Here is a 17,557-nt window from a genome sequence, read left to right as displayed (position 1 = left end):
GGGGCTGGCGCGGAGCAGCGCGCGGGCGCGGAGCAGCGCGCGGAAGGCCGGGCAGCGCTTCGGGTACCTGGTGGTGCTGGACTTCGAGGCCACGTGCTGGCGGGACGCGGGGCGCCGGCCCCCCGAGATCGGTGAGTGCGGGGCGGCACCGAGCCCGCCGCTCCTGCCCGTGCCTGAGGTGCCAACGAGCGAACGGAGCCGTTTCCGTGAACAGCTTTAACCTGCCCGGCTGTGTGTTCTGGGTGTTGTTTTGGTGTTTGTTTTTTTCCCCCCGTTTTGTTTTTGTCACAGTTGAATTCCCAGCAGTCCTGTTAAACACCTCAACGGGAGAGATCGAGGCAGAGTTCCACACGTATGTCCAGCCACAGGAGCATCCTGTTCTCTCTGAATTTTGTACAGAACTGACTGGCATAACGCAGGTATAACTGCTATCTGCCATCACACGGGTATAACTGCTATTTACTAGTTTTCTTAAACACGCCTTTAAAGAGCTAGAGAGAAAAAAATCTCAAGTTAATTTCAGCACACGCTAACACACCTTTTTCTGTTCCATAAAGAATCAAGTTGATGAAGGCATCCCCCTTAACATTTGTCTATCGCAGTTTTTGAAATGGATTGAAAAGATACAAAAGGAGAAGAAAATTATATTCAGTTCAGATACTCCAAGTCGTTCTACTGCTGAGACAAAACCATGTACCTTTGTTACTTGGACAGGTAAGAACAATTTTCATTTTCTGTGGAACAATTCTCATAAGAACATTGGGTGGTGCTAGTGAGATTGTGTCTGCACTTCCAGGGAGCCAAAAGCTTATTATTATCATTATTATTAGGTATTAAAGATGTGCAATATCAGGATAAGACTGAAAATATTAAATGTACTGAATCCTGGTGGGTTCTCTACATCTTTGTCACCAAGGTCTGACACTGTTACATTGTTCTGCTTTACATAAACTGTCACCATTCTTAATGTGTCTAAATGATTTATGAGCTCTTTGAGATCTTTACCCATCATTAAGTCATTCTTTACTAACAATAGACATTCACTTATCCTGATGTCCCACTGCAGCAACCCTAGTGCTTTTCCTGTACAAAGGCTTCCCTAGCAGCCTATGCTCCTGCAGTGCAGGATGCTACTAGTATATGTTGATGGTAGGTCCTGTTATGTTGATTTAAAGGGTTGAGTTTTGGGTTTTTTTCTGTGCAGACTGGGACCTGGGGGTGTGTCTGCAGTATGAGTGTAAAAGGAAGCAGCTGCGAAAACCTGACATTTTAAATTCCTGGATTGATCTGAAAGCTACATACAGGGTGAGCAGATTGATAAGACTGTGAAACATTTATACCCATATTGTTGTCTCAAAGACCAACTGTATCTTAGGTTACAAGCCAATATTACATTCCAATTGCTAGAGTAACTCATTTGTTTTCTTTCCATGTTGCTATTGCTCAGTAACAAATTGCAAGCCCTAGAACTGTGTGAATTTTTAAAGCAATCTTAATGCTAGGAAAACAACCTGGTCTTATTGCTGATAAATGGATGATAATAATCCTAGGAGAATTTTTCAAGGTGCCCTTCCTTTCCTGATATTCTTTACTCTGCTTGCTTCCTAACTTCTCTGGTTTTGTGTGCTCTTACTGGTGCCTTATATTGCTGTGTAGAAAATAGTCACTGTCATCTGCTTAGGGGTGCTTAAAGGGGAACTGTACTTTGACCAGAAAGTATATGCTGAATAGTATGAATAACACCTTCCCCTGTGTATTAGTTATGGAAACTTTCAAAGGGTTATCCAAGAGTCTGCCTCTCCCAACAGTTGAAGCTTAGGCTGTCAACCTAGGTAGCAGAATTAGGTCTCCAAACAGGGTAAGTATTCCTCTTCTTGTGATAAAACAAGGTACTGGCAGGGAGTGACAATGCTCACTTCTTCTCGTTTAAAAAAAACCTATTATACCTATGCCAAATATATTAATGCCTGTGCCTTTGCAATATGCTATAGTTTGAGCATCTTGAGGAGTTATTTATAGTTCTGTTCTTCAGTGCTGCTTGCTCAGGCCTTCATCAATGTAGGCCATAAGTGCAAATAAATTTACTCCAGAGCTAAGACAGCATGGATTAGTTTAAGGCTGAGAGAAGGGATTCGCAGCTCCTTCCATTCTCATTTATTACAGGCCAACACACTCATGGTCTAATGCTTCTTTTTCCCAACTGTAAAATTAAGATATCTAACTTGCACAATTGTCATGTGAGGTTTATTATTCATAAGGTGATATTTCTGAAATGGTTTTCACTTCACTATGAAGAGGTTTTGAAATGCTTTCTGTTAAGCACCTGTGCTTTTTTCCTTAGGCCTTCTATAATAGGAAGCCCAAAGGGCTAAATGGTGCTTTGCAGGATTTGGGGATAGCTTTTGCAGGACGGGAACATTCTGGTGAGTATGATGTGATGATCCTCATTTTAATTTATTTCTTTTTAAATAAAGGTAAATAGCAAAGTTAGCTTTAGTTAGCTAAACTAAAGCAACTACTAGTAGTTAAGTCATTACTCTAACTACTGTTTCCAGGTTATGCAATGTTCTGTCCAACAAAAACATAAAAAGAGGCGAGGTACAGGTATTAGCACAATATGATTTTAAGAAAGTTTTTACATTATTAATAAAGCAGAGAAAGGATTTTTAAAATTGTGGATATATATTCAGCTCTATGGATTAGTCCTTAAGGTGTTCCAGTACAGGGAATTTTTTACCTCCGCTTCACCTTTTTGAACTAGGTAACTATGTGTCAGAGTGCTGTGAATCCCTGTCATTTATGTAAGGCTTAGATTACATTTTTCCTCTAATAAGAGCTATCCCCAATAGCAGTTTAAAAAGAAGACATTAATATGACCATACTTTTGAAGGGTTGGATGATTCTCGGAACACTGCTCGTCTTGCTTGGAGGCTGATTTGTGATGGATGTGTGCTGAAGGTGACTAAATCTTTGGATAAGGTTAGTAACTACTTCATATCTTTTCTCCTACTTTCTTTGTAGCCTGGAATACAGATGAAAGGTGAGTTACTCACATAACAAACCCAGCATCCTGACTATGAATTTAACAGAACATCCCTAGGCTGATATGCTTATTAATTTTGTGCATCAATTCCTAAAACTTCTGGGTATTCACTTTCCAAAACTTCCTTTTGTTTACAGACTCCCCAGGCACAGCTGAAGAGTAATTTAATTTCCAGAACATCAACCATAAACTTCATTGACAAGACTCCACTGGGAAGTAACAGCAGACATGAAACATCTAGAGATGGAACTTGTGAAACAAACTGTCCAGCTGAGAAAAACCACAACAGTATTGCTGGAATGACAACAAATTCTGATGTACAAACTGAAGAACGTCAGACCACTTGCAGTGACTCCTCTGCAGATGTCCATGCCATGCCTAGCAGCAGCTCAAGGACTGAGTTATATGTCCAAGCCCAAAGCTCCTTAACAGCACCCACTGACAGACTTCCTGTTCCCCTGGAGCAGGCACAGCAGCCTCCCCGTCCTGTGCCAAGAGGCATTTGGCAGGGCCTGGGCAGTGGGGCAGCGCTGGGCACTGCTAGACACAGCCCCCCAGCACCTGGGGCAGGATTAGTGCTTGTCTCTACTACCATCCCCTCAGTTAGTATCTCCAGTGAGGACATCAGTACTAGTTCTGATTGCTTATCTCTGCTGACTGACTGGGAAGATGTTGCTTTAATACCAGAATCTCAATACGAAAAAAATTCAGACTGTGTTCAATTCAAAGATGACTCAGGTGCAGATCGTGTAACAGCGTTTGAAAAGAAAACCATTTCAAAACAATTGGCTGTGATGAGTGCAGGTAATCAAGGTTTGGAGAACACTGCAGTACTTGAGGAACCTCTGAAATCTATCATTTACAAAAGTCCTGATACTACTATCTATAATGTAGGAACAATACAAAGGCAGATTTCAAATTTTTCAGCTTTTAAGTTACCATCTGCAAAGGCAAATCCTATTTCAGCACAACCAGCATTCACTGGAAATCATTCTACTCTTTCAGAGGGTCCTAAAAGAAAGCCACCTAGTCCAAAAACACTCCCACCAGCCAAAAAACAGTCTTTTGCTATATATCAAGAGAAAACTGCATCTTTTGATCATTCCTTACCTTTAAGAAGTTCAAATTTGCCCCCAGTTTCTCCTGCCATTCTGAACTCCACAGTCAATTTGAATCAGTCTGTAAGAGCTGTGAAAAATGGAAAACCAACTCCCCCTCTGTGTAACTGTGGTCGAAGAGCTAAAAAACTGTATGTATCAAATCCTGGTCCAAATCATGGGAAAGCATTTTTCTGTTGTCCTGTTGGCAGGCATGAAGGTGGGAAGAAAGGTTGTGGATACTTCAAGTGGGAATATGTGCTTCTAAAAGAGAAATCTAATGGTCTTATCCTGAATGCAGATGCTTTGAACTTGCTTGGAACTTCTGCTAGTAAATTAGGAAATTCTTCCAACAAAAAATATTTGTGTCTTAGACCCTCTATGAGAACTTGAAAACTGGTGATTTTTTTTTTGTCTGAATCTTAAACTCGGTAAGTTGATTATGCTTAACATGATCAAGACAGTAAAATGATGTCAGATAAATGTTCTGAGAATGGGAGAAAAATGACACTGGTTAACATAGAGAGGAAATTAAAATTGCTCAAGCATACAAAAATATCAATATATCGTAAAGTATCTCATTAATGAAGTGTGAGATAACAGATTAAACTATTAAGTGCTAAAGCATAAGCAGCTGCTGCAACAAATATAAATTTTTGCTGTAAGATGTGTTCTTTACTAGTCCAGCTCTTAAAGAACATTTTAATGATATAGATTTTATTTACACTTTTCTAAATATACTTGTAATTATAACTAACTTTAAAAAATGTATTTAGAAGGTGTTGCACTTCTCCAAAGTGATTCTTGAAGCAATACTGTTCTTTTAAACTCTTACTGGTTTGTTATCTTTTAAATTAAAGAACAAAGATAAAACACTTCATTAAATGTAGTACACTTTATTTAACACACATTAGCAGTCATGCTCTTGACTATATAGGTTTCCCCTTTCATTTTTATCAATCTGCCTGCTTTTGTGCTATAAGTGTAGCACCTGGGACAGCCAAATGCTAGAAATCAGGTAAGAATTTATGCAAACCTAAACTAAGCTAAGAAGGACACAGCATGTCTCTTACTTACTGTGTAAATCTGCAGTATCTTACTTTGTAAAAAATTCTATAAAAAGGCAACAAGCTCTTCTAATCTTTTCTCCACTCTTTCTGGCGCAGTTCATTCCTTCTGATCTTCCCACTAATAGTTTTTGGCAACTGTTTAACAAACTCCATCTGTTGGGATATTGAGAAGATTGCAATACAAAATAAGAGAGAGTTGACCTACATTTTTAATTTTTCTTAACCCAAGTGGCATATGTTTATAAGCCACATGGCAGTAAACAGCCACTGTCTTATGACTGAAAATTATTTGGATATTTGTGCACTCACCTTCCTAGGATACTTGTATGGAGCAGTTACTTTCTTAACATGATCTTGTAGCTCTTTCTTCAATTTTTCTGGGTCACGTGAAGCATAGTCAGATGTTAACACAACAAAGGCTTTCACTACCTAAAGAAGTTATGGCAGCAGTGGTTTAAATGCCAATGAAACTATAACACAACAGTAAGATTTGAAACATTAACCAAACATTTGCTCACAAATTGCAGAGTAATGTATAGGGCAGACAGAGAGGTTTGCAAAGTCTTTGGGTGCTCACTATTGATCTGGACTGTGCAGACAGCTTATATACATTTAATGAAGTCTAAAACTGTAATTATTTGAATGACAGGGAAAGTTTCAAATGGTGCTTTTGTTATATTGGATCTGGGGCAACTGCCTTGGTCAGGTTTTTTTTCCTGTGTGGATTCTCCAATGTCTGATAAGAGTAGAAATGCTGACTTGAGTTTATTTAGTTTTAATTTTTAAAAGAAAAAAAATTAATCCCTGGATAGAGAAATCCCTTGAAAGTTAGGCTTTATTAGCTCTGGTATGCACAAAGCTACTTAAATATATAAACTTATTTAATTTCTTTACCTCTCCTCTGATGGGGTCTGGGCTGCTGACAACTGCTGACTCCACCACTGCAGGATGCTCCACTAGGGCACTTTCTACTTCAAATGGTCCAATACGGTATCTTTAAAATGGAGGAAAGAGCTTTTAGTTGTATTTGATAACACACAAACAAAACTTCACATCTGAATCTGTGTTAGTCAAATTTAATGATTTATTGTTAAACAGTTTCAAATTACCCAGCAGAATTAATGACATCATCAGCTCTTCCAACAAACCAGAAGTATCCATCCTCATCCATAATCCCCCTGTCTCCAGTGACATAAAAGTCCCCACGTGTTGTTGCCTCTGTTTTCTCTGGATCATCCTAGGAAATATTAAATTGCATTTTGAAGAAAACTACCTAAAAAATAAATGAAATTGCATTCTAACATATTTAGCATGTAAGTTATGGTACAGTCAACTATTAAAAATTTGTAGCTTCCCATACTGGTCTGTACTGTGGTCATATGCACCAGATTCAAGCAGGACATTAATAAAGAACTATTAATTCACCATTACTAAGCTACAAAACTAGAAATAAAATTAATCAATTGCAATAAATGTGACCAACTTAAAATTTTAATCATATCAAGTTATGCCCCACAGTTTTGGGAACCACTGAAGGTTGCAAAAATATGCAGACTTACGGAACTATAGTAAATGCAACTGCAAGAATTTTTCTAGGCAGTACGCAGGGTATTCCTTCCCTGCATGCTCAGCACTGCTCGGGAGCCCTGATTAGATGACATTGATACAATTTAACAAGGATTTCTGCTGTCAGAACAGACACCACTATGGGTTTGTTCTACTGGCTGTTGTACTGAAAATTCTAACCAACAAGGAAAAAAAAACACTAAAAAATGTTGCCGTGTATGAAACACCTCACGAAACTCCAACCTGGAGCGAAGGGATTTAACCAGTGTCTTATTTCTCAGATGGGAGCTCTAGCCCTTAGGCTAAAGAGTATTTTGGCATTAGGGGGTCCATCAAACGTTTCCTTTTATTATGAAGTAATTAAGAATCAAAATAAAGTGGATTTTAACTTGCTAGGCAGAACAATCTTATCAAACACATAATTGTGTGTATAATTAGACCAAGCATCTGCAGGGAAAAAAATTGAAATCCATCTTTCCCCCCCCAGGATTTTCAGACCAGGAAGCAGGGTATATGTGAACAAAATGGGGCATCAGATTCTTTGTGAGGGAGATTTAACAGGAACTCTAACTATAGAAATATTCTTACAGCATAGCAAGTGAAAAGAAAAAGCGATCTTGTAGGTTTTACTCTGATGGCAATATCTCCTTCCTTTCCAGGAGGCAGAATATTACTGTTTTCATCTATAATCTAAAAATAAACAAAGCCACAGTTTTATTACCTTGGAGACAAATTAAAAAGCATTAAGATAAAATCATATAATCTTGGTGCACATTTAAAATGCCTAATCAAAGTATTTTCTTTATTGGGAAATGATCTGGAGCAGGAAAGGGTCTTACTCTGACAACTGAAGTGTAAGATTAGTAATAACCTACTGTATTTGCACTATGTCTTTTACCAGGAATGCCAAGTACTATGCAAACATGTAATGAAGTTAGTAAGACCCCAGGGAGGAACACAAATAATGGGGTGGGAAAAGTTAAGAACTGAAAGACAGATACTAGAAATCTTATCACCAGGAAACAACATTCATACCCACTCTTTATTAACTAAGCAGTTTAATTTCTATCATTGCCTCAGCATTTGGTATCTGTCAGCTATCAGTGGGTGGTCATCCATGTTAGTGAGGATGGTGCAACAGGGAAGTTCAGTTGCTTATTTTGCATGCTCAGTTTAGGGCAGTAACATGCATTTCTTCACTGTTTCACTCCCTCCTGAATGATGGTACATGGTACAACTCTGTTGAGAGGTTTCAAACCTCTTTAATGAAAAGTGATTATGCAAGAGAGAGAGACTGAATCACCAGAGGTACCATACCTTGACATCATACCCTGGAGATGGCTTTCCCATAGAGCCAGGTTTGATTTTCATTCCCTTAAAATTTCCACAGATCAGCACCTGTGAAGAATGTTGTTTGGGTTAGTTTTTATTTAAATTAAATGTGGCTTGTATATTCAGTCTTTTGCTTAAGTTTAAAATACTCAGCTAATATTGTGTATTTCCATAAGAAGTACTAATGGGCTTCATTATATCCATATCCAATGATTAAACTTCTAGAAATAAACTATGCCCACATCTCCAAATAATGAGAGTGAGTGCTCTAAAGACAGATTTTTAAAGCAGAATTTGGAATGCAGTAATGAGGAATATACCCCTTTTGTGTTCCCAGTCTAAAGCTGAGAGGAATGAAAAACAGTCCTTGGATTTTGGGTGAAGCTGTTACGATTGTTCAACCTACATTTTTCCAGCATTGCTTATTGCACTTGCCTTTCCCCCTAAAAATCATAACTGTGTATCATCATTGTAATCACTTTTTCTTGGCAACCTGAGAGACTTCACGGCTGTGTCTGTGAAGCCTACATTTTTACATTTGTAAAGCAGAACATACTGTTTCTGTCTGTCCATAGCCTTCATAAATATCCAGCCCAGTCTGTGCTTTCCATTCTTCCATCACATCAGGGTTGATGGGCTCCCCAGCACTCACACAGTGCCGCAGGCTTTTGAAGGTGTAGCTTAGGGGAAAAGAGAAAACAATGGGCAGTCATCTACCTGCTATGCCCCATTCATTCTGTATTGTGAGGATTCTTCTACATAAGAACAACTTTTAACTGAGTCCTGTTAATTCAATTTGAACTATATAGTGTTAAACAAAAAGCTGAATAAAAATGGTTAAGCTACCGCTAAATCTTTGTTCTGACCTTGTTCCTAATACTTAGATTCAAAATGTTGAGAAACACATGATCTGAGTTACTGTTATGCCATTGTAAACTTCCAATAAAATCGAGGTGAGATGAGCTTTTGTTCTAGTGTTTTGATCAAATACACCAAAGATACTCTGCTGTTGCTCACCTGGACAGTTTATGTTGCACAAACATTCGATAAGCAGTTGGAGGACAACATAAGACGGTTATGGGAAATCTTGACAGAGTCTAGAGAATTTAGAACAAAAAAAGTAAACTTTGCCAATATACTCAAACCTGCAATGTCCGATCTTCATTGTAAGAGGTCATGTAACAATCTCTGCATCCAGCTTATGGAACACCTTAACAGAATGTTAAGTGTCCTAAAAGGAGTCAGCTCTGTACTTGCCAACACCAACACACAGCAGATATATTTAATTAGTTTCTTCTTCAGAACTAAATCTACACCACGTTATAATTAGTTCAACACACCAACATTTTTTGCTCTTGAAAGCTTTACGGTTTCTCTTGCAGAATTTAATTGTAATTGCAGTTTAAGTAGAAAACAGGCTAAGGCTACTTTTTAAGATGCTCTGTTAAGTGTACAACTAACAGTGTTCTTTAACATAGCCTAACATTAACTAGCAGTTTCCAGCCATCTAATTAACCTGGATATGATGTTAAAGTCATTCCATGTAAAATGAAACACGGTTGTCTTTTTCAAATGATGAACTGTGTGTGCTAGATGTAAGAGAATAGAATGTTGGTGCCCTTATTGAAGAAATTCAGCCTTGCTGCCTCTTAACTTTTAATTAAATGGTGCAGAGAATTGAAATTCTCATTCTTCTGTTATTGTCAGTTATTTTAATGACACCAAAGTGCTCCACAAATCCCAGACAATTTCTTGTGTACTTCAATTCTAGGCCTAATAATGGATGTTTGCAGTTTTGTGCAGTCAAATTCAGAGCACAGTTATTATGAAACTCTTGGGGTGTCAAATAGTGTCTAGTTTTGGGGCACATATTTGCAGCACTCACTCCTTAACTAAACAATTGGTTACCACCTGGTGCAATCTGTAACCGTGCTGCATGCTGCCTCCTGTGCAGTGCCAGGGGAAATTAAAACCTCGGCAAGACCCGCCAGAGAGAACAGCAATGTTTGTTGCTGGGCTCTCCTCACTTACCTCGAAGACAATGGTTGGGTCAAACTGTGGCATCTTATGTACAAATGCACACGCCCCTTGAATCCATGGTGAAAAAACGCTGCTCCAAGCTGACTTTGCCCAGCCTGTGTCTGATGTATTCCAAAATACATCTGAGGAAGTCAAGTCCAGCCAACACCTGTTAACACAAAGCAATTCTTCACAGTCTCTATTTGGCAAGAATAAATCAAATATTAAAATATCCACAAGACATCTGCCAGTGAAGCAAATCCATCACTGGTTTCTTGCGTAAACGGCAACTAGAAATGGCTGAATTTCTGAGAAGGGGTAAGTCAGAGCATAGAGGGGATGTTGTCAGGATAGACTGATGTTGCATTTTCTAAGGGAAAAATTATACTGATAGACAAGTTAAAACCACCTCAGAACATGATGTATGAATATGTATGAGATTGCTGGTTGAACTGATTTTAAGGATTAGGATTTTTTTTTTTCACTCATTTCTAGTTGGGCATTTTCCAATTTGTCATTCTTTGCCTGTTAGAGTGAAGTACACTGCCAGGTCAATTTTATAAAGAACACTGCTTTATAAATTCAAAGATTCTGAACGATCACCATTTTGTGCCAGCAAGAGCTGCCTCATGCAGATACACATGAATTCAGAAGCCTAACAGACCTGTGTTTTTTTCCCCCTTATGGTACAGACTTCATAAACTTGTGCTCCAGTCCAGTTCACGGGGAATCTATTAACTATACACAACGAAGAACTGATCAAAAGTTAAAAAAAATGTTGAAAAGAAGTCAGTGACTATATGACTGTTACATTTTCTACACACTAAGGCAACTGGACTCAAGCTGCCTTGTTTTATGGAAAAAAACAAACCACTTTTTGTGATATAAAACAACTGCTGTTTTTTTAACTACTGAAACAAAAGCTTTTGGTAAAAATCTCTTCCTTCAGCTGGGTGATCAGCTACAGAAATACGTCTGATTTAAAGTGATATCTGTACCTTCCAGTTAGCGTATGGCCAATACCATAGCTGCTGTGGGAATGCTCAGTCATTTTTGGAGATCCTGTAGTCCCACTGGTAAAATAGATGGCCATTGGATCTTGACACTTTGTGGTAACACAGTGGTGATCAGAAGGAGCATTTCTTAAAATAAGCAAAACGATTAATAAAGTCATTTGAAAGTGTGACTTACATCTTTTAAAAAATATTTAACCCAAATAACTGTAGCAATCAAAAACATCATAAACATTGACATTTTTCCACTGTTCAGTCCTAAATAGGCGAAAATATATTGGTGTGTTTCAACATTTACTATTCAAAACAAATTGCTGTGCGTTTCTTTCATTATTGATGTGGCACTTTCACAGCAGTGGTTACTCACTTCAGAAGACCTTTAAAGTTCAGCCATCCTTCTCTGTGGCCCTCTGATACAAGCAACTTGAATTTCAGAGACTGGCATTGAGCCTCAACTGAGTCTACAGCTGGTGCCACAGAATCATCAGTGACAATACACTTGGCCTTGGATTTCTGGAGTCGATGAAGAATGTCCTTTGCTGTCAATTGCTGCGTGCCAGGAATCAAAACTGTTCCTGAAGTGAAGGAAAGGGAATGAAAAAGCAGCCTCAACATTCAGGAATGACACTTGCACCTATAAGCAGATTTCAGCTTACTTTGTTCTTTTGAGTGGGACAGGACCACACTAAGAGCAGAACTTGGCCTTACGTTTGTAAATGTGCCAATTTATTTGATGGGTTAAATGCTGTGTGAGGACTAGCACAAGTTAGCAAATATCAGGCTGATCACAAGACACCAAAGAAATCAATAGAACAACTTCCCTTATTCTGAACACGCTCTCCCTGGAACAAGTCTCTCCAGACTTCTTTACTGGTAAACACAGCTGTTGCCTCACAAGGTATACTGCTAGCCTTCGTGAAGCACCAGGACATCCTGGGTTGTAAATGCTGGAAAGCTGAGCATTTAACAGACCCCAAAGGGGAACATGTGAAACACTTCATTAAGTGTGGGCTAATTTCACTGCAAGTTAGCAGAAGAGTGTCTTTGTGATGTCTCACAAGTGCTGGACAGAAGAGAATGGACTCACAGGGTGTCTTTAACAGCCAGAACATGTGCTGAAGTCCTAAAAGCACCAGAAAGAAAAAGCTTGGCATGAAGAGTGTTTTTGACCAGCTTGACACTAGTTCATCCTAATTGGCATGTTGGTAGCTCTGAATGCATTAAATATCAGGGACTGGTTTAAGTCACAATTTCTGCACCTATAGACCATTTGTATGCTTTTACTAACCTGTTCTCATGCAAGCCACATTCACCAGCCACCACTCTGGGACCCGGGGCAGAATAAGAATAACTCTGTCTCCCTGTTGCAGGCTGCAGGCATCAGAGAGAACATTTGCCACTTTCCTGGACAGCACTCCTAGCTCCTCAAAGCTCCACCTCACCTCTTTTCCAGCACCATCTACCCACCACAATGCAGGGTTTTTAGACTTTTTTCCCTCCTGTAAAACAACAGGATACAATACAAATAGTCTATAAATGTCATTTAGGAAATTAAATTTTTATTCCTTTCCTGAGTTCTTCATATTATACTCTAAAGAGGTTTTCCAGTAATCAACACAAAGAAAGAAGATTCCTTTTGTTTCAGGTCACACCAACAAAGCAGCTGATGACTTTGGGTACCTCAGGTTTGTGCCCTGGAGTTTCCTGAGCCCTCATAGCTCATCTGCAAGTTCACCTGGAATTGGGCATGTTTGGAACTTCTAAAAATTAAATCAAAGTTTCAAAAGCATAAGCCCACACAGTGTGACCTTTAATAAATGCCTCACTTAACTGATGTGTGAAGTGATTTGATATGTATGCATACAATGAGGTTTAAAGGTGGGAAATGCATTTAGCAGTAGCAAGTCACCTCCCCAGCAAAAAATTCACTGGAGCAGCACGAACATGACACCTTATTATCTAGTTGAAGATACAACACTAAGGTTCATTTCGAGGGGAGTAGATTTTATCTGTGCACTTCAGAGGGCTAAACTTCTTCTCCAAAGGGTGTTCCTTGCTCTGTTTAGAACGTGTCAGAACCTGTTTTTCCTGCAAGAGGAAAAATTGTCAGATAGGTGATACTTCTGCTCTATTCTTGCTGTCAGGCTGGACATAACTGTGTTTAGCCCCTCATCATGAACAGCCTGAGCCTGCAAAACCAGTACTATCCACAGAGACCAGACCTGCAAAGTAAGAAAGGTGACAGACCGATACTCCATGTTTTTTTTCTATATTCCCTTTCCTTGCATAGAGCTCATGTCTGGTTTGGAGTTCAAAGTTGTTCAGTTTTGTAGATTTCAAGTCCCTGCACGCAAGAGATTTCACACGTGGGATAGGTAGGACATTACACTGTATTTATTATTCATTTTACAGGCAGGCAATGACATATAAAGAGGTCAAGTGATTTCTCTGGCACATCCAGGTAGGATACATGTCACAGCTGATAGGGCAGTGATGCCAGGTTTAAGGTCAGTTCAGTACAGTTTCGTTAATGAGGCACATATTTACTTACACTCAATCTCATTGGAGTTATTGATTAAAAGAAAATTGTGAAAAGGACAGCAAGTGCCCTACAAGTTCAAATTGCACGAGATGATCACCGGATTATAATTAGAACATAACCCTGGTGTCTTGGTTATTGGATTTGTCAGATATTCAGAATTAATGACCAGCATTAAATACTTCATCATCAGGGAAGCCAAGAAACTCTTACCTTTTCTGCTTCAGTCCACCTGTCCAGCACATCTCTTGCAAAGTTGAAGTACTTTGGCACCTCTGGTCTGTACTGTTGTTTTATGGCTTCATAACTCAAAGAGGCATGAAGTGGGTAGCACCAGCTGCACAGTTGGAGAGATCTTCTCAGGGGAGCCCGCAGGGACACAGCACTTGGGGTCTTCAGTAAAAAATGCAGAGCAGCAAGGGCCATAGTAGTCTCTTCAAGGTTGTTCCTTATGGATTATCTCCCCAAGAAATGCTACAGTGATACAGATACGAAGCTGGTATTAGCCATGCAGTTTCAGAACAGCTTTTACTACTACATAGGAACAACAATCCCAACTGTTAACTGGAGCAACTGCTGAGGACAGTTGCAGCTCAGCTATTGTCCAGCCTCTGTTGGACACAGTGACAACCAGGCAGTGGAGATCCTGACCCTGCATTCAACCTCAGCCCTGTCACTGGGGCAGCTTTCCTATAACCCACATTCCTTCCCTACCCACAAGCACTGCTAATCTTGTAGATCACATTTCAGTTGCCTTAGACAGCAGAGAAGCACTGAACACTGCCCAGGCACTTCAGCTCCGACTTCAGTAAATTAAACTGACTGACAATACACAAGTAACAGCATGAACCAAGATGTTGCACAGATAATCTAGCAATCATACATTAATTACTTGCTGACCAAAGTGTCATTTGGTACAAAGATATTTACAGTTCTTCCAGCTTATCAGACCTGGGGACATATTGGTTGCCAGGAATGAAATTAATGCAGTGAGGCACTGAGAAGATTCTAAGTATTGATGTTTTGGACATTATTTTGATGAAAAAAGCATCACTTTATGAGACAGAAAAACCTTAAATGACTCCCTGAAAAGGTTCCCAAATGTAAAAGCATTTCTTCTCAAAAAGACTCAATTTAGCAGTAGGTCTGAAAACTCTGAAGTAATTATTTTCATGCGTTGTCAACTGTCTTTTATTTACACAATTATATAAACACTGCTAGTTCCTTATGGGATAACTATCCAGCTGTAAAATCATATGATTCCCTGAAGCAAAGGGACATTTTTTTGATCTGTAATATCCAGTCCATCTATGACAAACACAGGAGAGAAACCCAGCCAAATGAAAGAGAGAGAGGGATTGGGAGAAGAGGGAATGTGGACAGACAAAAGGCAAATCCAGTGCCAGAACATGTCCAGGCCAGCAGCTTGCAGGGGTGGGCAGAGGGTCAGTTACCTTGTCAAAAGGCTGTCAATCCCAACTCACTGTCTCTCTGCCTTGCACCAAAGTGGAGCCTGCTCCATGCTGGAATGTGTCTCAGCTTTGACCCCTTAAACAGATCTCGGAATCCTGGCCCTCTGCCTGCTCTTGCACAGCTGCTGTGCCCAAGACTGACTGCTGTGCTCCTTACATGTGCTCTAGACTCACACAAGGGGCAAGTCCAGCAGAGTGAGAAGAGCTGATAGGTTTCTGCAGAGCTCAGAGCAGAGGTAGGAAGTGTGAGTCCCAAATCTCTCCTGTTTCCCCCTCGTCTCCAATTCCAACCCACTAGCCTATGGAGGAACACAGTTCTAAGACCTTTCTACAGCCAAATCACATCTGTTGCACTCTAGCTGGGGCAAGACAAGAGCAACAGCCTTGTGACTGGCTTTGTGACTACACTGCTCAGCGGGTAGCTGGGGGCTCCTCAGGTAACCATGGGATTTCAGCCATGACAATGTGACTATCAATTTCTGGGATGCTGCAGCTGCTGCCTGGACCAGCTTTGTTAACACCTGGTGACTTGTGAGCTTTTGTAAGGGTTCTGCCTCATGTTCAGAAAGCACACAGTTACGTGGTGCTCTGACATTGCTGCCTCCTCTGCTCCACTCCCATAGAAGAGGCAGGAGAGAACATGTGCCATCCTCTCTGCCACCCAGGCTACATCCCAGCATCACTGTGGGCACAGCTGTGACACTGGTGCAGGCCTCTGCCTTCAACCTCTGCTGTGAGGATGTCACTCGCAAGGGAGCTAGTGACAGTAGCTTAGATTGGGACATTAAGATTCAGAAAAGTTGGCTGCCACAGCCCTAAAGCTGTATCTCTGTCTCCAAATTGTGGCTCTGAGATGAGCAGAGAGATTACTGATACCCATCCACATGTTTGGAGCAAAACAGTCCTCTGGGTGCTGATTAGTGAGGGTGACACTGAAGTCCCTCCAGGGACACAGATTCTGTACTTTTGCCAGAGCTCCCTCAGCACTCTCAAAGGAGATGTTAACCAGCTCCCTGAAACGTGCAGTGCAGCAGAAAGAAAGTGAATCAGAACAGATTCCCCCAAACAACAAAGCTGCTCTCTGCCTAGCAAGGGAGACCTTCAGTCAGGTCTGCAGTAGTGACATTTTAAACAGCTCTTTGAACTGCATGCAATGAAATCCTCCCAGAAGAAAGGCAGAGGAACAGCCTTAAAGGGTTTCCTTACTAACAAGATCACATCACCCCAGAGGAGAAACACACATATTAAGAGAAAATTACATCGATAGCTTGTGAGAAGAGTCCGTGAATGTGCCAGAAATACATAGGAAGAAAGTTTCCTGTTTAGGATGAAAACTTCCACAGTGACCTAAACTGTAACCTATTCTTTTGGTAGGACATATAACTAATTTCCAGAGTACCAATGGGTATTTCCAAGTCCCCAGCTCTTTTCATCACAAAAGTATCTGAATTAGTTCTGACTGGTTAACTGCATTTCCTCTGCACCACTCAGAGTTGCCCGCAGAAATTCACGATTCACCCAAACTTTGAGTCTTTCACACAATCCCAGCCCTGCAAAGATTGACTGACTTCTAATTTGTAGGCCAAATAATGCCCCCCAATGTCTAACAACTGCTATAGAATCAGACGAGCCCCATGGGCTTTGTAGGAACTAAGCTTCAGATAATATGTAAACAGCACCTGCTGTTGTGGTTGTAACATAAATAATTCCGTCAAATAATGAAGTTTCCTTTTCACCTACTTTACCTCAACTGGGTTCTCTGGATGTCAATAATATGACAGCCCTGCACCCAGCAAGGCCTCTGTACCCATCTCCTCTACCTATTTTCAAAAAATGTCACATAATTTAAATTTTCTCCCTTAATTGTCCAAGAAGCTAAAGAGGAGAAAGAAGGCGGCTCTTACGGACACTTTCCTTTGGAAACCATGTTAGTGGCTGCATTTTTTCTGTCAACTCATGTTCTCTAGTATCTCAGGCCCACAATTACCTGTGCAAACAGTTTCTGTCTCAGCTGGTCCCTCTACCCCAGGACACCCCAGGTGCCCGAGGACGCAGCCTGTGGGTGTAGGAGCAGTGCTGGGCGCAGCAGCGCAGGAGCCAGGCCTGCTGCTCCCCCACGCTTCTGCCTGTGTCATCCTTTCCCTGGCCCACTGTTTATCTGAGTTCTGGAATTATTAACAAAAACCCAGACTTCAACCCAAGAACTGAAGTTCAGGCGCAGAAAGTGCCCCAGTGACTACGAGTGACTGACCGCAGCTGAGTCCCGAGTCCCGTGCCTGGGGAAATGGTTCACCCCCCCGGCGCGCCTAACGTCCGGGAACTGTGATTTCCAAGGGTCGGTTTGTCGTTTTTTGTACCTCCGAGGGCACCACAGGGTCACCGCGAGAGGAGCCTGGCAGCCGGCTG

General features: G+C 40.6%; 3 protein-coding genes across 3 annotated transcripts in view; 2 read left to right on the top strand and 1 right to left on the bottom strand.

The window, feature by feature from the left end:
• ERI2 (ERI1 exoribonuclease family member 2) overlaps positions 1–4,533 on the top strand; it is a 7,551-nt gene extending 3,018 nt beyond the window's left edge. The window contains exons 2-8 of the mRNA XM_010003308.1: positions 19–131; positions 292–419; positions 558–714; positions 1,205–1,305; positions 2,342–2,423; positions 2,891–3,017; positions 3,219–4,533. Coding sequence (XP_010001610.1) covers positions 19–131; positions 292–419; positions 558–714; positions 1,205–1,305; positions 2,342–2,423; positions 2,891–3,017; positions 3,219–4,533 — 2,023 coding nt within the window. The remainder of the gene's footprint in view (positions 1–18; positions 132–291; positions 420–557; positions 715–1,204; positions 1,306–2,341; positions 2,424–2,890; positions 3,018–3,218) is intronic.
• Positions 4,534–5,276: 743 nt separating this feature from the next.
• LOC104393720 (acyl-coenzyme A synthetase ACSM3, mitochondrial-like) lies at positions 5,277–14,105 on the bottom strand. Its single transcript, XM_010003233.1, has 13 exons — positions 13,893–14,105; positions 12,429–12,639; positions 11,508–11,715; positions 11,126–11,269; positions 10,140–10,296; positions 9,126–9,205; positions 8,665–8,788; positions 8,094–8,174; positions 7,365–7,466; positions 6,320–6,447; positions 6,105–6,204; positions 5,520–5,639; positions 5,277–5,363 (listed from the first exon to the last, which is right to left on the bottom strand). Exons 1-13 carry the CDS (start codon positions 14,103–14,105, stop codon positions 5,277–5,279), a joined length of 1,755 nt encoding a protein of 584 aa, XP_010001535.1.
• A 3,330-nt stretch (positions 14,106–17,435) lies between these two features.
• Positions 17,436–17,557, top strand: part of THUMPD1 (THUMP domain containing 1) — a 2,724-nt gene continuing 2,602 nt past the window's right edge. Inside the window, exon 1 of the mRNA XM_010003307.1 lies at positions 17,436–17,473. Within this exon, the coding sequence (XP_010001609.1) occupies positions 17,436–17,473 (38 nt within the window). The remainder of the gene's footprint in view (positions 17,474–17,557) is intronic.

This window comes from Chaetura pelagica, unplaced genomic scaffold, assembly GCF_000747805.2.
Source record: "Chaetura pelagica isolate M959 unplaced genomic scaffold, ChaPel_1.0 scaffold138, whole genome shotgun sequence".
NCBI classification, from domain to species: Eukaryota; Metazoa; Chordata; class Aves; order Apodiformes; family Apodidae; genus Chaetura; species Chaetura pelagica.
Note: the sequence above shows the minus strand (reverse complement) of the source record. Positions and strands in the feature narration are given on the sequence as shown.

Bases quoted from the DNA above. Each gene is read 5' to 3' on its own strand.
- LOC104393720 (XM_010003233.1), bottom strand. From the start codon at position 14,105: ATGGCCCTTGCTGCTCTGCATTTTTTACTGAAGACCCCAAGTGCTGTG. The intron at 12,640-13,892 runs GTAAGAGTTTCT...GTTGTTTTACAG, and splicing joins GGTGGACTGAAGCAGAAAAG to GAGGGAAAAAAGTCTAAAAA. The intron at 9,206-10,139 runs GTAAGTGAGGAG...TAAATTCTCTAG, and splicing joins ACCCAACCATTGTCTTCGAG to ACTCTGTCAAGATTTCCCAT.